The sequence below is a fragment of the Argopecten irradians genome, chromosome 10 (genome assembly GCF_041381155.1).
Source record: "Argopecten irradians isolate NY chromosome 10, Ai_NY, whole genome shotgun sequence".
NCBI lineage: Eukaryota > Metazoa > Mollusca > Bivalvia > Pectinida > Pectinidae > Argopecten > Argopecten irradians.
The window spans coordinates 34,925,154-34,944,317 of record NC_091143.1 but is presented as its reverse complement, the minus strand read 5'-3'; the positions used below and the strand labels follow the sequence as shown (position 1 = coordinate 34,944,317).

Here is a 19,164-nt window from a genome sequence, read left to right as displayed (position 1 = left end):
TACTCAGACCTAAAACTTACCGAGGTTCCATTTGAGTCCTGTTGTTGTTACATGATGACAAGGTCGTCCTACTCAGACCTAAAACTTACCGAGGTTCCATTTGAGTCCTGTTGTTGTGACATGATGACAAGGTCGTCCTACTCAGACCTAAAACTTACCGAGGTTCCATTTGAGTCCTGTTGTTGTGACATGATGACAAGGTCGTCCTACTCAGACCTAAAACTTACCGAGGTTCCATTTGAGTCCTGTTGTTGTGACATGATGACAAGGTCGTCCTACTCAGACCTAAAACTTACCGAGGTTCCATTTGAGTCCTGTTGTTGTGACATGATGACAAGGTCGTCCTACTCAGACCTAAAACTTACCGAGGTTCCATTTGAGTCCTGTTGTTGTGACATGATGACAAGGTCGTCCTACTCAGACCTAAAACTTACCGAGGTTCCATTTGAGTCCTGTTGTTGTGACATGATGACAAGGTCGTCCTACTCAGACCTAAAACTTACCGAGGTTCCATTTGAGTCCTGTTGTTGTGACATGATGACAAGGTCGTCCTACTCAGACCTAAAACTTACCGAGGTTCCATTTGAGTCCTGTTGTTGTGACATGATGACAAGGTCGTCCTACTCAGACCTAAAACTTACCGAGGTTCCATTTGAGTCCTGTTGTTGTGACATGATGACAAGGTCGTCCTACTCAGATCTAAAACTTACCGAGGTTCCATTTGAGTCCTGTTGTTGTGACATGATGACAAGGTCGTCCTACTCAGACCTAAAACTTACCGAGGTTCCATTTGAGTCCTGTAGTATTGACATGATGACAAGGTCGTCCTACTCAGACCTAAAAACTTACCGAGGTTCCATTTGAGTCCTGTTGTTGTGACATGATGACAAGGTCGTCCTACTCAGACCTAAAACTTACCGAGGTTCCATTTGAGTCCTGTTGTTGTTACATGATGACAAGGTCGTCCTACTCAGACCTAAAACTTACCGAGGTTCCATTTGAGTCCTGTTGTTGTGACATGATGACAAGGTCGTCCTACTCAGACCTAAAACTTACCGAGGTTCCATTTGAGTCCTGTTGTTGTTACATGATGACAAGGTCGTCCTACTCAGACCTAAAACTTACCGAGGTTCCATTTGAGTCCTGTTGTTGTGACATGATGACAAGGTCGTCCTACTCAGACCTAAAACTTACCGAGGTTCCATTTGAGTCCTGTTGTGACATGATGACAAGGTCGTCCTACTCAGACCTAAAACTTACCGAGGTTCCATTTGAGTCCTGTTGTTGTGACATGATGACAAGGTCGTCCTACTCAGACCTAAAACTTACCGAGGTTCCATTTGAGTCCTGTTGTTGTGACATGATGACAAGGTCGTCCTACTCAGATCCTAAAACTTACCGAGGTTCCATTTGAGTCCTGTTGTTGTGACATGATGACAAGGTCGTCCTACTCAGACCTAAAACTTACCGAGGTTCCATTTGAGTCCTGTTGTTGTACATGATGACAAGGTCGTCCTACTCAGACCTAAAACTTACCGAGGTTCCATTTGAGTCCTGTTGTTACATGATGACAAGGTCGTCCTACTCAGACCTAAAACTTACCGAGGTTCCATTTGAGTCCTGTGTTGTTACATGATGACAAGGTCGTCCTACTCAGACCTAAAACTTACCGAGGTTCCATTTGAGTCCTGTTGTTGTGACATGATGACAAGGTCGTCCTACTCAGACCTAAAACTTACCGAGGTTCCATTTGAGTCCTGTTGTTGTACATGATGACAAGGTCGTCCTACTCAGACCTAAAACTTACCGAGGTTCCATTTGAGTCCTGTTGTTGTACATGATGACAAGGTCGTCCTACTCAGACCTAAAACTTACCGAGGTTCCATTTGAGTCCTGTTGTTGTGACATGATGACAAGGTCGTCCTACTCAGACCTAAAACTTACCGAGGTTCCATTTGAGTCCTGTTGTTGTTACATGATGACAAGGTCGTCCTACTCAGACCTAAAACTTACCAGGTTCCATTTGAGTCCTGTTGTTGTGACATGATGACAAGGTCGTCCTACTCAGACCTAAAACTTACCGAGGTTCCATTTGAGTCCTGTTGTACATGATGACAAGGTCGTCCTACTCAGACCTAAAACTTACCAGGTTCCATTTGAGTCCTGTTGTTGTGACATGATGACAAGGTCGTCCTACTCAGACCTAAAACTTACCGAGGTTCCATTTGAGTCCTGTTGTTGTGACATGATGACAAGGTCGTCCTACTCAGACCTAAAACTTACCGAGGTTCCATTTGAGTCCTGTTGTTGTGACATGATGACAAGGTCGTCCTACTCAGATCTAAAACTTACCCAGGTTCCATTTGAGTCCTGTTGTTGTGACATGATGACAAGGTCGTCCTACTCAGATCTAAAACTTACCGAGGTTCCATTTGAGTCCTGTTGTTGTGACATGATGACAAGGTCGTCCTACTCAGACCTAAAACTTACCCAGGTTCCATTTGAGTCCTGTTGTTGTGACATGATGACAAGGTCGTCCTACTCAGACCTAAAACTTACCGAGGTTCCATTTGAGTCCTGTTGTTGTACATGATGACAAGGTCGTCCTACTCAGACCTAAAACTTACCGAGGTTCCATTTGAGTCCTGTTGTTGTGACATGATGACAAGGTCGTCCTACTCAGATCTAAAACTTACCGAGGTTCCATTTGAGTCCTGTTGTTGTGACATGATGACAAGGTCGTCCTACTCAGATCTAAAACTTACCGAGGTTCCATTTGAGTCCTGTTGTTGTGACATGATGACAAGGTCGTCCTACTCAGACCTAAAACTTACCCAGGTTCCATTTGAGTCCTGTTGTTGTGACATGATGACAAGGTCGTCCTACTCAGACCTAAAACTTACCGAGGTTCCATTTGAGTCCTGTTGTTGTTACATGATGACAAGGTCGTCCTACTCAGACCTAAAACTTACCGAGGTTCCATTTGAGTCCTGTTGTTGTTACATGATGACAAGGTCGTCCTACTCAGACCTAAAACTTACCGAGGTTCCATTTGAGTCCTGTTGTTGTGACATGATGACAAGGTCGTCCTACTCAGACCTAAAACTTACCGAGGTTCCATTTGAGTCCTGTTGTTGTGACATGATGACAAGGTCGTCCTACTCAGACCTAAAACTTACCGAGGTTCCATTTGAGTCCTGTTGTTGTGACATGATGACAAGGTCGTCCTACTCAGACCTAAAACTTACCGAGGTTCCATTTGAGTCCTGTTGTTGTGACATGATGACAAGGTTGTCCTACTCAGACCTAAAACTTACCCAGGTTCCATTTGAGTCCTGTTGTTGTGACATGATGACAAGGTCGTCCTACTCAGACCTAAAACTTACCAAGGTTCCATTTGAGTCCTGTTGTTACATGATGACAAGGTCGTCCTACTCAGACCTAAAACTTACCGAGGTTCCATTTGAGTCCTGTTGTTGTGACATGATGACAAGGTCGTCCTACTCAGACCTAAAACTTACCGAGGTTCCATTTGAGTCCTGTTGTTGTGACATGATGACAAGGTCGTCCTACTCAGACCTAAAACTTACCGAGGTTCCATTTGAGTCCTGTTGTTGTTACATGATGACAAGGTCGTCCTACTCAGACCTAAAACTTACCGAGGTTCCATTTGAGTCCTGTTGTTACATGATGACAAGGTCGTCCTACTCAGACCTAAAACTTACCGAGGTTCCATTTGAGTCCTGTTGTTGTGACATGATGACAAGGTCGTCCTACTCAGACCTAAAACTTACCGAGGTTCCATTTGAGTCCTGTTGTTGTACATGATGACAAGGTCGTCCTACTCAGACCTAAAACTTACCGAGGTTCCATTTGAGTCCTGTTTGTTACATGATGACAAGGTCGTCCTACTCAGACCTAAAACTTACCGAGGTTCCATTTGAGTCCTGTTGTTACATGATGACAAGGTCGTCCTACTCAGACCTAAAACTTACCGAGGTTCCATTTGAGTCCTGTTGTTGTGACATGATGACAAGGTCGTCCTACTCAGACCTAAAACTTACCGAGGTTCCATTTGAGTCCTGTTGTTGTTACATGATGACAAGGTCGTCCTACTCAGACCTAAAACTTACCGAGGTTCCATTTGAGTCCTGTTGTTACATGATGACAAGGTCGTCCTACTCAGACCTAAAACTTACCGAGGTTCCATTTGAGTCCTGTTGTTGTACATGATGACAAGGTCGTCCTACTCAGACCTAAAACTTACCGAGGTTCCATTTGAGTCCTGTTGTTGTGACATGATGACAAGGTCGTCCTACTCAGACCTAAAACTTACCGAGGTTCCATTTGAGTCCTGTTGTTGTTACATGATGACAAGGTCGTCCTACTCAGACCTAAAACTTACCGAGGTTCCATTTGAGTCCTGTTGTTACATGATGACAAGGTCGTCCTACTCAGACCTAAAACTTACCGAGGTTCCATTTGAGTCCTGTTGTTACATGATGACAAGGTCGTCCTACTCAGACCTAAAACTTACCGAGGTTCCATTTGAGTCCTGTTGTTGTTACATGATGACAAGGTCGTCCTACTCAGACCTAAAACTTACCGAGGTTCCATTTGAGTCCTGTTGTGTGACATGATGACAAGGTCGTCCTACTCAGACCTAAAACTTACCGAGGTTCCATTTGAGTCCTGTTGTTGTGACATGATGACAAGGTCGTCCTACTCAGACCTAAAACTTACCGAGGTTCCATTTGAGTCCTGTTGTTACATGATGACAAGGTCGTCCTACTCAGACCTAAAACTTACCGAGGTTCCATTTGAGTCCTGTTGTTGTGACATGATGACAAGGTCGTCCTACTCAGACCTAAAACTTACCGAGGTTCCATTTGAGTCCTGTTGTTGTGACATGATGACAAGGTCGTCCTACTCAGACCTAAAACTTACCGAGGTTCCATTTGAGTCCTGTTGTTGTGACATGATGACAAGGTCGTCCTACTCAGACCTAAAACTTACCCAGGTTCCATTTGAGTCCTGTTGTTGTGACATGATGACAAGGTCGTCCTACTCAGACCTAAAACTTACCGAGGTTCCATTTGAGTCCTGTTGTTGTGACATGATGACAAGGTCGTCCTACTCAGACCTAAAACTTACCGAGGTTCCATTTGAGTCCTGTTGTTGTGACATGATGACAAGGTCGTCCTACTCAGACCTAAAACTTACCGAGGTTCCATTTGAGTCCTGTTGTTGTGACATGATGACAAGGTCGTCCTACTCAGATCTAAAACTTACCGAGGTTCCATTTGAGTCCTGTTGTTGTGACATGATGACAAGGTCGTCCTACTCAGACCTAAAACTTACCGAGGTTCCATTTGAGTCCTGTTGTTGTGACATGATGACAAGGTCGTCCTACTCAGACCTAAAACTTACCCAGGTTCCATTTGAGTCCTGTTGTTGTTACATGATGACAAGGTCGTCCTACTCAGACCTAAAACTTACCGAGGTTCCATTTGAGTCCTGTTGTTGTTACATGATGACAAGGTCGTCCTACTCAGACCTAAAACTTACCAAGGTTCCATTTGAGTCCTGTTGTTGTTACATGATGACAAGGTCGTCCTACTCAGACCTAAAACTTACCAAGGTTCCATTTGAGTCCTGTTGTTGTGACATGATGACAAGGTCGTCCTACTCAGACCTAAAACTTACCGAGGTTCCATTTGAGTCCTGTTGTTGTTACATGATGACAAGGTCGTCCTACTCAGACCTAAAACTTACCGAGGTTCCATTTGAGTCCTGTTGTTATAGGATGACAAGGTCGTCCTACTCAGACCTAAAACTTACCCAGGTTCCATTTGAGTCCTGTTGTTGTGACATGATGACAAGGTCGTCCTACTCAGATCTAAAACTTACCGAGGTTCCATTTGAGTCCTGTTGTTGTGACATGATGACAAGGTCGTCCTACTCAGACCTAAAACTTACCGAGGTTCCATTTGAGTCCTGTTGTTGTTACATGATGACAAGGTCGTCCTACTCAGACCTAAAACTTACCGAGGTTCCATTTGAGTCCTGTTGTTGTGACATGATGACAAGGTCGTCCTACTCAGACCTAAAACTTACCGAGGTTCCATTTGAGTCCTGTTGTTGTTACATGATGACAAGGTCGTCCTACTCAGACCTAAAACTTACCGAGGTTCCATTTGAGTCCTGTTGTTGTACATGATGACAAGGTCGTCCTACTCAGACCTAAAACTTACCGAGGTTCCATTTGAGTCCTGTTGTTGTGACATGATGACAAGGTCGTCCTACTCAGACCTAAAACTTACCGAGGTTCCATTTGAGTCCTGTTGTTGTACATGATGACAAGGTCGTCCTACTCAGACCTAAAACTTACCCAGGTTCCATTTGAGTCCTGTTGTTACATGATGACAAGGTCGTCCTACTCAGATCTAAAACTTACCCAGGTTCCATTTGAGTCCTGTTGTTGTGACATGATGACAAGGTCGTCCTACTCAGACCTAAAACTTACCAAGGTTCCATTTGAGTCCTGTTGTTGTGACATGATGACAAGGTCGTCCTACTCAGACCTAAAACTTACCGAGGTTCCATTTGAGTCCTGTTGTGACATGATGACAAGGTCGTCCTACTCAGACCTAAAACTTACCGAGGTTCCATTTGAGTCCTGTTGTTGTGACATGATGACAAGGTCGTCCTACTCAGACCTAAAACTTACCGAGGTTCCATTTGAGTCCTGTTGTTGTGACATGATGACAAGGTCGTCCTACTCAGATCTAAAACTTACCGAGGTTCCATTTGAGTCCTGTTGTTGTGACATGATGACAAGGTCGTCCTACTCAGACCTAAAACTTACCGAGGTTCCATTTGAGTCCTGTTGTTGTTACATGATGACAAGGTCGTCCTACTCAGACCTAAAACTTACCGAGGTTCCATTTGAGTCCTGTTGTTGTTACATGATGACAAGGTCGTCCTACTCAGACCTAAAACTTACCGAGGTTCCATTTGAGTCCTGTTGTTGTGACATGATGACAAGGTCGTCCTACTCAGACCTAAAACTTACCGAGGTTCCATTTGAGTCCTGTTGTTGTTACATGATGACAAGGTCGTCCTACTCAGACCTAAAACTTACCAAGGTTCCATTTGAGTCCTGTTGTTGTGACATGATGACATGGTCGTCCTACTCAGACCTAAAACTTACCGAGGTTCCATTTGAGTCCTGTTGTTGTGACATGATGACAAGGTCGTCCTACTCAGACCTAAAACTTACCGAGGTTCCATTTGAGTCCTGTTGTTGTGACATGATGACAAGGTCGTCCTACTCAGACCTAAAACTTACCGAGGTTCCATTTGAGTCCTGTTGTTGTTACATGATGACAAGGTCGTCCTACTCAGACCTAAAACTTACCGAGGTTCCATTTGAGTCCTGTTGTTGTGACATGATGACAAGGTCGTCCTACTCAGACCTAAAACTTACCGAGGTTCCATTTGAGTCCTGTTGTTGTGACATGATGACAAGGTCGTCCTACTCAGACCTAAAACTTACCGAGGTTCCATTTGAGTCCTGTTGTTGTGACATGATGACAAGGTCGTCCTACTCAGACCTAAAACTTACCCAGGTTCCATTTGAGTCCTGTTGTTGTGACATGATGACAAGGTCGTCCTACTCAGACCTAAAACTTACCGAGGTTCCATTTGAGTCCTGTTGTTGTTATAGGATGACAAGGTCGTCCTACTCAGACCTAAAACTTACCGAGGTTCCATTTGAGTCCTGTTGTTGTGACATGATGACAAGGTCGTCCTACTCAGACCTAAAACTTACCGAGGTTCCATTTGAGTCCTGTTGTTGTTACATGATGACAAGGTCGTCCTACTCAGACCTAAAACTTACCGAGGTTCCATTTGAGTCCTGTTGTTGTGACATGATGACAAGGTCGTCCTACTCAGACCTAAAACTTACCGAGGTTCCATTTGAGTCCTGTTGTTGTGACATGATGACAAGGTCGTCCTACTCAGATCTAAAACTTACCGAGGTTCCATTTGAGTCCTGTTGTTGTGACATGATGACAAGGTCGTCCTACTCAGACCTAAAACTTACCGAGGTTCCATTTGAGTCCTGTTGTGACATGATGACAAGGTCGTCCTACTCAGACCTAAAACTTACCGAGGTTCCATTTGAGTCCTGTTGTTGTGACATGATGACAAGGTCGTCCTACTCAGACCTAAAACTTACCAAGGTTCCATTTGAGTCCTGTTGTTGTGACATGATGACAAGGTCGTCCTACTCAGACCTAAAACTTACCGAGGTTCCATTTGAGTCCTGTTGTTACATGATGACAAGGTCGTCCTACTCAGACCTAAAACTTACCAGGTTCCATTTGAGTCCTGTTGTTGTGACATGATGACAAGGTCGTCCTACTCAGACCTAAAACTTACCGAGGTTCCATTTGAGTCCTGTTGTTGTGACATGATGACAAGGTCGTCCTACTCAGACCTAAAACTTACCCAGGTTCCATTTGAGTCCTGTTGTTGTGACATGATGACAAGGTCGTCCTACTCAGACCTAAAACTTACCGAGGTTCCATTTGAGTCCTGTTGTTGTGACATGATGACAAGGTCGTCCTACTCAGACCTAAAACTTACCGAGGTTCCATTTGAGTCCTGTTGTTGTGACATGATGACAAGGTCGTCCTACTCAGACCTAAAACTTACCAGGTTCCATTTGAGTCCTGTTGTTACATGATGACAAGGTCGTCCTACTCAGACCTAAAACTTACCGAGGTTCCATTTGAGTCCTGTTGTTACATGATGACAAGGTCGTCCTACTCAGACCTAAAACTTACCGAGGTTCCATTTGAGTCCTGTTGTTGTGACATGATGACAAGGTCGTCCTACTCAGACCTAAAACTTACCAAGGTTCCATTTGAGTCCTGTTTGTGACATGATGACAAGGTCGTCCTACTCAGACCTAAAACTTACCGAGGTTCCATTTGAGTCCTGTTGTTGTACATGATGACAAGGTCGTCCTACTCAGACCTAAAACTTACCGAGGTTCCATTTGAGTCCTGTTGTTGTGACATGATGACAAGGTCGTCCTACTCAGACCTAAAACTTACCGAGGTTCCATTTGAGTCCTGTTGTTGTGACATGATGACAAGGTCGTCCTACTCAGACCTAAAACTTACCGAGGTTCCATTTGAGTCCTGTTGTTGTGACATGATGACAAGGTCGTCCTACTCAGACCTAAAACTTACCGAGGTTCCATTTGAGTCCTGTTGTTGTGACATGATGACAAGGTCGTCCTACTCAGACCTAAAACTTACCGAGGTTCCATTTGAGTCCTGTTGTTGTGACATGATGACAAGGTCGTCCTACTCAGACCTAAAACTTACCGAGGTTCCATTTGAGTCCTGTTGTTGTGACATGATGACAAGGTCGTCCTACTCAGACCTAAAACTTACCGAGGTTCCATTTGAGTCCTGTTGTTGTACATGATGACAAGGTCGTCCTACTCAGACCTAAAACTTACCGAGGTTCCATTTGAGTCCTGTTTGTGACATGATGACAAGGTCGTCCTACTCAGACCTAAAACTTACCGAGGTTCCATTTGAGTCCTGTGTTGTGACATGATGACAAGGTCGTCCTACTCAGACCTAAAACTTACCGAGGTTCCATTTGAGTCCTGTTGTTGTGACATGATGACAAGGTCGTCCTACTCAGACCTAAAACTTACCGAGGTTCCATTTGAGTCCTGTTGTTGTACATGATGACAAGGTCGTCCTACTCAGACCTAAAACTTACGAGGTTCCATTTGAGTCCTGTTGTTGTACATGATGACAAGGTCGTCCTACTCAGACCTAAAACTTACCGAGGTTCCATTTGAGTCCTGTTGTTGTGACTTGATGACAAGGTTGTCCTACTCAGACCTAAAACTTACCCAGGTTCCATTTGAGTCCTGTTGTTGTGACATGATGACAAGGTCGTCCTACTCAGATCTAAAACTTACCGAGGTTCCATTTGAGTCCTGTTGTTGTGACATGATGACAAGGTCGTCCTACTCAGACCTAAAACTTACCAGGTTCCATTTGAGTCCTGTTGTTGTGACATGATGACAAGGTCGTCCTACTCAGACCTAAAACTTACCGAGGTTCCATTTGAGTCCTGTTGTTGTGACATGATGACAAGGTCGTCCTACTCAGACCTAAAACTTACCGAGGTTCCATTTGAGTCCTGTTGTTGTGACATGATGACAAGGTCGTCCTACTCAGACCTAAAACTTACCGAGGTTCCATTTGAGTCCTGTTGTTGTTACATGATGACAAGGTCGTCCTACTCAGACCTAAAACTTACCGAGGTTCCATTTGAGTCCTGTTGTTGTGACATGATGACAAGGTCGTCCTACTCAGACCTAAAACTTACCGAGGTTCCATTTGAGTCCTGTTGTTACATGATGACAAGGTCGTCCTACTCAGACCTAAAACTTACCGAGGTTCCATTTGAGTCCTGTTGTGACATGATGACAAGGTCGTCCTACTCAGACCTAAAACTTACCAAGGTTCCATTTGAGTCCTGTTGTTGTGACATGATGACAAGGTCGTCCTACTCAGACCTAAAACTTACCGAGGTTCCATTTGAGTCCTGTTGTTGTGACATGATGACAAGGTCGTCCTACTCAGACCTAAAACTTACCGAGGTTCCATTTGAGTCCTGTTGTTGTGACATGATGACAAGGTCGTCCTACTCAGACCTAAAACTTACCGAGGTTCCATTTGAGTCCTGTTGTTACATGATGACAAGGTCGTCCTACTCAGACCTAAAACTTACCGAGGTTCCATTTGAGTCCTGTTGTTGTGACATGATGACAAGGTCGTCCTACTCAGACCTAAAACTTACCGAGGTTCCATTTGAGTCCTGTTGTTGTGACATGATGACAAGGTCGTCCTACTCAGACCTAAAACTTACCGAGGTTCCATTTGAGTCCTGTTGTTGTGACATGATGACAAGGTCGTCCTACTCAGACCTAAAACTTACCAAGGTTCCATTTGAGTCCTGTTGTTGTTACATGATTACAAGGTCGTCCTACTCAGACCTAAAACTTACCGAGGTTCCATTTGAGTCCTGTTGTTGTGACATGATGACAAGGTCGTCCTACTGGTATCAGTCCGCACCAATCACCCTCGTACCCTGTGTCAACTTTCAGGCAATATTTGGCCCCCTATAGACAGGTTAACAATTGCAAAGATTAATTTAGGCATTACCTACATTCTCTTTTATTTAGTTATGGAAGCAACCAATCATCTTGGTATATATTCTGAGTATTTTGTACTTCACCTGAATTTAGATAAATAAAGAAAGCTCAGAAAAAATGAAAGCTCTGACAGTGAGAAAGAAAAAGAGAGATCTTTGAAATAAAGAATTTCAAAGAAAGATAGTAAACAAAAATGAAATGAATGAATGAACGAATGATTGAATGAATGAATGAACGAACGAAAGAGCAAACAAACGAAAGAAAGAATTTCCAACTAAGATAGAAAAAAAGAAAGAAAGAAAACAAACAAATGAAAAAACAACCTAAACGAATGACTAAGGCTTTCACTAACTTATTAATAATAAGATATCAAACCTACAGTATATTGTCATAGGACTATAACTTTATACTGTGAAAATGACAAGAATCTAGATAGCAAATATGTTAAGGTATCACAACAGTACATACAGATTAGAGAAATGTACCTGTTTTAACAACACACACATCTGACAATGTGAAGCTAGTATTACTGGTATAGAGGTCTGATTCCGCGCCTGATGTAGAACGTCAATGTTAGCAAAAACCTGATCGAGTCGTCCTCCAAACGCTCCTAGTACCACAATGACCTCGATCTGACAGAGATAACGAGAAAAAAACAACAAAAAAACATCTCAGTTTTAGTGTACAGATATGTAGTTAATTTATTTGTGTCTTACTCATTCATCCCTGAAAACACATTTAGGCTCTTCTAAATCAAAACCTAGATTAGTCCATAATGAATTTTTAGGGGTGACTGAGTTGATAAATTAGACGGTCTCAAATATATCTTATACATCTACCGTCAAACCTATCTATAAAAACCACTCAAGGGATAAATAACAATAGTCTTTATACACAGGGTCGAATTGTGTAGATATTGAACATTTAGACCCTAAAAAGTGGTCTTATTAAAGCGAATAGTCGGGCAAAGGAAACCAGTCTAAATACGTTCTTTGGCCTTCCAAAAGTCCTTGTATACCATAATGATGGTCAAGTTCTGCTTACGGTGTCCAGTTTTGACCATTGAAATTATGGGGAAGCCCCATGTAAATTTAGCACAGTTCTAAATATAAATTCGCTTAACTCTTTGAAAACGAGGCTGCGTGGATATGCGTTAAGAGTGAACTGCACTGATAGCCGGTCGGGAAGACGTATTAGGATTCCTATAATATATATTAATTTCTTCTCATACAGAGCAATTTTGATGGGAAATTTTATTTTTCTATTTCATAAGAAATTATACTGGATATAATAACACCATTTTTACCGACTTCTTTGTTTGTCCGACTATTCGCTTTAATTAGGTAGATGGCTTTTACACAGAGGTGACGTAAGGCAGGTATGACTGTAATAAGTTGTGTTTAGGTATTAGCTTGTGTATATATACAGTAAAACCCCTATAACTCGACCAGCAGGAGACCAGATCATTAGTTCTAGGGGGTTATATACGACTTGTTTGTGGTTGATCACAATCATTTATTGACAGTCAAATTTTCTAGTTTGAAACTATGAAAAACAAAACATGTCAATGACATTTTGATTACCGTGATTGTGAGCATTTTTAATGTTTTTGAAAGTGGATTTTGATAGCAATATCAAATTGAAAAAAAAAACAAGAGGCCCATAGGGCCTGTATTGCTCACCTAGTTTTTTTTTTTTTTATTAGTAATTATCACAAAGACTCTTTATGTTTGAGTCAGAAATTATATATTTTATTTTATATACATATTGAAGTACCACATTTATATTAACTAATTCACCCCTGAAGACACATTTTGACTTCCCTAAAACCATGGACTAGGACAGTCCATTATGAAATTTCAGGGGTGAATTTGAATGAGATAATAGACCTGGGGTAAATACACGTGAATTTTGATCACGTTTAACATGTCCATAACCTCACGTTTACCTGATAAACACTCGTGCCAAAACATTCCCTCTAACAATTTTTTAGGTGTCGACTCTAGACCCCCTGGTACAGCAATAATCAAACAGGTGCTAATGGATTTTGAGTAAACATGTTGTTTGTTCAATCTACCAAGTGTATTGGAAAAAAATATCAACAACATGAAGTCCAGTTAATGTATTTTGTAAAACCACAGCATGCAATATTATCTATATTAACAATAACAAATACTCCATGATAAACAAATTAACACATTTATTAACGACCAGTTTCCAAAGTAACATCCCTGGCCACTATGAAACATTTGACAGACAGAAGCAAATATTTTATTAATTCAAATTAAATTACCATTACAAATCCTTAAAGCTGCTAACTGTAAATGTATCAAGTCCCTGTGAATTTTTAATGATTCCAGTCCCTGTGATTTAACTGTAAATGTATCAAGTCCCTGTGATTTAACTGTAAATGTATCAAGTCCCTGTGAATTGTTAATGATTCCAGACCTTGTGATTTAATTATAAATAGTTTCAGTCCCTGTGATTTAACTGAAAATATATCAAGTTCCTGTGATTTAACTGTAAATGTATCAAATCCCTGTGATTTAACTGTAAATGTATCAAGTTCCTGTGATATAACTGTAAATGTATCAAATCCCTGTGATTTAACTGTAAATGTATCAAGTCCCTGTGAATTGTTAATGATTCCAGTCCTTGTGATTTAACTGAAAATGTATCAAGTCCCTGTGAATTGTTAATGATTCCAGTCCCTGTGATTTAACTATAAATGTATCAAGTCCCTGTGATTTAACTGTATATATAAACTTTGTGTGTACAGATACCTTTATACTTGTCTTGGATAAAAGGAGTCGAAGAGCTTTAGCAAAGTCTGTAAAATCCTGATCTGGAGTTGGCTCAACCTCCACACCCTGGAAACGTCAAAGATTCATAAAATATAAGATTGATGAAAGAAAGTAAAACTTTTGTAAGATTTAATATTGAAATCTAATACATAATGTAATTACAAATGGTAATTATTTCAATTTACAGTGGTAGTACCACTACAGTACTATATTCAAATAATCTTCATTGTAATAATTCCTTTTGTTGATTTTAAAATGCATGTACATGTAATTGGTATTTAATTATTGAATCTTTTATATTTCCAATCATGTAATAAATTGACACTAGAGAATAAACCTTCAGGTCTACCAGTAACAAGACCCCATCCCCTCCCTAAAACAAACTTCCCTCAAACTAGTCTTTACAACTTTGATACAGGAACACAGTTCATGGCAAATGGAGAGTCATTTTTACAGTCTGGATACAGGTTAGTGTTTCAAGATAAAATGCATATTCCAATATATGGACAAGGTTCTGATGTTCATCAGCCCTACGGCCTATTGAAAAGACAATAGAACAATAGAGTAATTTGGGCTGCTAGTTCAAGTATTGATCATATGTTTCTTATAACTTACCATACAAACTTATAAAGGATAAGTGTACAATCAAAATGGAAATATATTCATCCATGTTAATTAATGAACAAACTTTAATGTATCATCACCAGAAGACTGAACTGGCTTTCAACGATTGATTGATTGATTGATTGATTGATTGATTGATATATTGTTTGATTGATTGATTGATTTATTATATATTGTTTGATTGATTGATTACTTGATTTATATATTGATTGATTGATTACTTGATTTATATATATGATTGATTGATTTATATATTGATTGATTGATTTATATATTGATTGATTTATTTATTTATATTTGTTTGATTGATTGATTGATTTTGATTGATTGATTGATTATTGATTATTATTATATTTGATTGATTGATTGATTACTTGATTTATATTTGATTGATTGATTATATATTGATTGATTGATTGATTGATTGATTGATATATTGTTTGATTGATTGATTAATTGATTTATATATTGATTGATTGATTGATTGATTTATATATTGAGTAATTGATTGATTTATTTATATATTGTTTGATTGATTGATTGATTGATTTATTTATATATTGATTGATTGATTTGTATAGTCACCTTTGTTTTGTAAAACTGAGCAACTTCTGCTTTGATGGAGTCAAAATCTCCACTTATAAGATCAGGAATGTACAAGTCTCGCTCGGCCATGACACTGTCGTATAATACATTGGTGCCTCCATCCACTGTCACTTTAAAGTTCGCTGAAATAATGACCATGGCACTTAATGGTGTGTGTATATATAGGATATGTTAAAAAGATGTATGCTATATTTGATATTCAACAATTTAATTACAAAATAACAGCTAGGTTTGATAATTTGATGGATTTTGTGTCAACAAAAGTGTCAAAACTATACACAATCCTTTCACATCCTGGAAAAAACACTTCTCAATGCTCTCATTTGTCTTTGTTTTTATCTTGAAAAACTTGTTTTGATCAAACTTGGGTGATTTAAGTACAATTCAGGGCTAGAATTACACAGCTGAACTGTAAAGAGGAAGGTCAAAGGTCATGTACCGTTAGCCATGATCAAAGGTCATGAAGTAGTTTTTCTAATCTGGAGCCTGAGTAACAACCCACTGTCCAAGATACATGTATAATAATAGCATATTGAAAGTTTAAGTTTGAGTTCAAATACTAAGAAATAACAAGAAAGAGACCTCACCTTTTGCCCACATCTTCTTCATAAATGTCACATCAATGTCTTGTGCATTATTAAGTATCATAAGGGCCATACCATCTGAAATAAGTATTTTTTTATCAGAAAAAGGGGCCAAGCCAAACTATCTGAAACAAACTGAAACATGTTTTTTTTAATCAGAAAAAGGGTCTAAGGGACCAAACCATCTAAAATAACCATATTTTTTATACAAAAAGGGGCTATGCTATCTGAAATAAAAAAACCTATCTGAAATATTGTAAAAGTACTTATTTCAGTGCTGTCAAATTTAAGTGTGCAAAAATTCTTTATAAGTACAGCTTTAACATACTTGCCAACTTTTTGAAATCCCATAGAGGTAATTTACATGTTTAAACTTTTAACCTCAGAAATTCTACTTAGCTAAAAAATTTAAAAAGTTGATTTTGGCAACCTTTTAGACTTGCTAAAATGCCGTAAAATGGGGGTTCAAAATCAGGAGTCTCCCTCCTAAATAGGGAGGGTTGGTAAGTACCGTATTCGACCCAACAAGCGCCCAGGGCGTATACAAATTGAAAAGAATTAAAAGGTGCTAATAGAACGAAATTGTATTGCAAATCTGTACATTTTTGTGTAGTTTTGGTCTTAATTTATGCCTGGGCAATTGACATTGAGGCCTCAAAAAGGGGAAGGGGCACTTATAGGGACGTGAGTGCTTATTAGGTCGAATACGGTATGCTATAAATTAGCACCATACTGTGGTTCGATCCTGCGGATCAATAATCAAAATATCAAAAGACCCTTTTCTAAACTTAGCCTTGACATCATTTTGATAACCAGTTCAGTAGGTAGGTCAGTAGAGTGAGATGGTTTTATAAAATTATTTTCACTGAGTTGACGTTCTTAATTAAAATAAAATTTCTGACAAACTTATAATTAACTTTGTTACAAATGTTTGGTTTATATTTGTAAATTTGCCATTTATTGATCCAGAATTAAGAACTTAGTGAATTAAGAGCTTCAAAGACAGCATTTCAAAGCACTAACAAAAGGCCCAATGGGCCTAAATGGTCATCTGACTAATTAGACAATACATCATACTGAAGTACACAGTAAATCATTTCAAGATGTTAGCCTATTTGATCCCTTTGACCTTGAATGAAGGCCAATAATCATTATTTACCATAAAAATTTTCTTAGTTAATACATATAGCTGGTTTACCAGAGTTCCCAGTTTCATCACTCTTAATAATCAAACTAAACTCATACAGGTTTATTGTTTAAAAGGTTCCAGGGATGGGGAATTTAAATAGATATTTTAATCAAGATTCTTCAGTGAACTGAATTAGAACATCACACTTAGACAATAAATAGTAGAACTGAAATACACAGTTAGTTGTTAACAGATTGTAGCATATTTGATTCCTGTGACCTTGAATGAAGGTCAAGGTAATTTATTGAACAAACTTGGTAGATCTTCATTCAAGCATGCTTAACATACCCAATATCAGTATCCTGAATATAGCCTTGACATTGAACGAAGGTCATGGTCATTCATCTGAACAGACTTGTTAACCTTTATTCCCAACATACTACAGGCAAAATATCTGGTCTCTAAAGCTATTACATGTAGTAATTGACAAGAGGTCGTTTAATATTTTGAGCATTTTTCACCCCTGTGACCTTGAATGAAAGTTAAGGTCATTTATTTGAACAAACTTGTTAGATATTCATCCTAATATCCAGTCTCTATACAAAGGACTCTTAGCAATTGACAAGAAGTTGTTCAAATATAGTTAGCAATTTTTACCCCTGTGACCTTGAATAAAGGACAAGGTCATTCATTTGAACAAACTTGGAAGCCATTCATCCTAATATCTGGTCTCTAGGGCTCTTAGCAATTGACAATTTAAATTTTTTAGCATTTTTGACCCCTGTGACCTTGAATGAAAGTCAAGTCCATTCATTTGAACAAACTTGGTAGCCCTTTATGCCAGCATACTGCAGGCCCAGTATTAGAACCCTGAGCCTTTCGTTTATTGAGATGAAGTTGTCTGAATCAAAAATCTATGTAGGAAGGACGGCGCACAACTGCGAACAAAGTATGATGACAATAGTTCATTCTGACCCTTTGGACCAATTACTCCTTAACATGGTATGAACAGGTACTGATTACCCCCCAAAAAATTATTTGTATTACACAAACTAATTATTATGATTGCTTACATCCAGAAATAAAATAAGAAATTTAGTAAAAGAGTCCATTTTAACTGTGCTCTTGTTTCAGATAGATAATTGTACAACTGCTTCAGCAGTAACTTGACATTGATTACTGTACATTGTAACTATATCAGTGTAGCCTTTTTCCAATATCACACAGAAGTCAGAATTGTACTCCGGACTCCCTTTTCAAAAGTGCAAGTACAATTACCCATCCGTTCAAAATTCATCTGGAGCACTGTTCATTATAAAATAGGTTCATGATATTGTATTCATCATGCTGTCGTAATTAAGCATTAAAGAAAAGACAATGTAAAAGGTATTGAGGAATATCACACACATACCTCGCTGTTCACTTAAGTAGTCCAAGGGACATAACTGTAATTTATCCATGACGTCACCTGAAAATTGAAAAGCAGAGTGAGACATACGTTTTAATGATAATAAGAAAGTGAAATCAACAAACAACCTTAAACAGCAGACAAGCATTTTGATTTTTCAGTCCCTTTAAGAGATCTTATGATACAATGACTAATACAACTGTTTCATTATTCAATTTACACATGACAGTTTCTTTATACAGGGATTTTAAGATGTATCACACAGCAAAAGGAAGGAGAAAGGTAGCATCAGATTGGTGTAGCGACCATTGGTAGAGAATCTCGCTATAGCATTCAGGTCAAGCTTGGACTCCCTGGCCTGAACATCAATATAAATATACTTGGCCTACTTAGAAATTCAGGGGTTATCTACATATCCTTTTAATCATAGAAAATTAAAAGGACCCCAGCTTTTTCCCAAAAATCCATTCCAGTTACATATAAAAGGACCCCATTTGTTCTAAGACCCCATTTATGGAATACTGAGCCTGGCGAACTCTGAAATTGTATACTTTTAGTCGGGTACAACATGGTGCCTATGTGTCCTACTGGAGCAGTGCCTCAGAAAATCACTCCTGCACTATTTTCTATACTTGTTTGTAGGTTTGTAATAACTTCATATGTATACATGCATTTGAATATTATTTTTGTCCAAAACAAATATAATGACCATTTACCGTATCCCTCACAAGACGTCAAGTTCACAATTT

The 19,164-nt window shown here is 39.4% G+C and overlaps 1 protein-coding gene across 3 annotated transcripts in view; it reads right to left on the bottom strand.

The window, feature by feature from the left end:
• Nucleotides 1-19,164, bottom strand: part of LOC138333736 (thiamine pyrophosphokinase 1-like) — a 28,119-nt gene that overhangs the window by 6,479 nt on the left and 2,476 nt on the right. For 2 of the 3 annotated variants that reach the window (XR_011210024.1, XM_069282300.1), the window contains exons 2-7: nt 18,419-18,475; nt 15,882-15,956; nt 15,274-15,416; nt 14,044-14,130; nt 11,746-11,892; nt 11,113-11,227 (exon numbers count right to left, since the gene is read on the bottom strand). Coding sequence is in view for 2 of the 3 variants with exons in the window: in XM_069282300.1 (XP_069138401.1) it covers nt 11,113-11,227; nt 11,746-11,892; nt 14,044-14,130; nt 15,274-15,416; nt 15,882-15,956; nt 18,419-18,467 (616 nt within the window). In the remaining variant the exon portion in view is untranslated. The remainder of the gene's footprint in view (nt 1-11,112; nt 11,228-11,745; nt 11,893-14,043; nt 14,131-15,273; nt 15,417-15,881; nt 15,957-18,418; nt 18,476-19,164) is intronic. The other variant, XM_069282301.1, reaches the window with a different exon arrangement.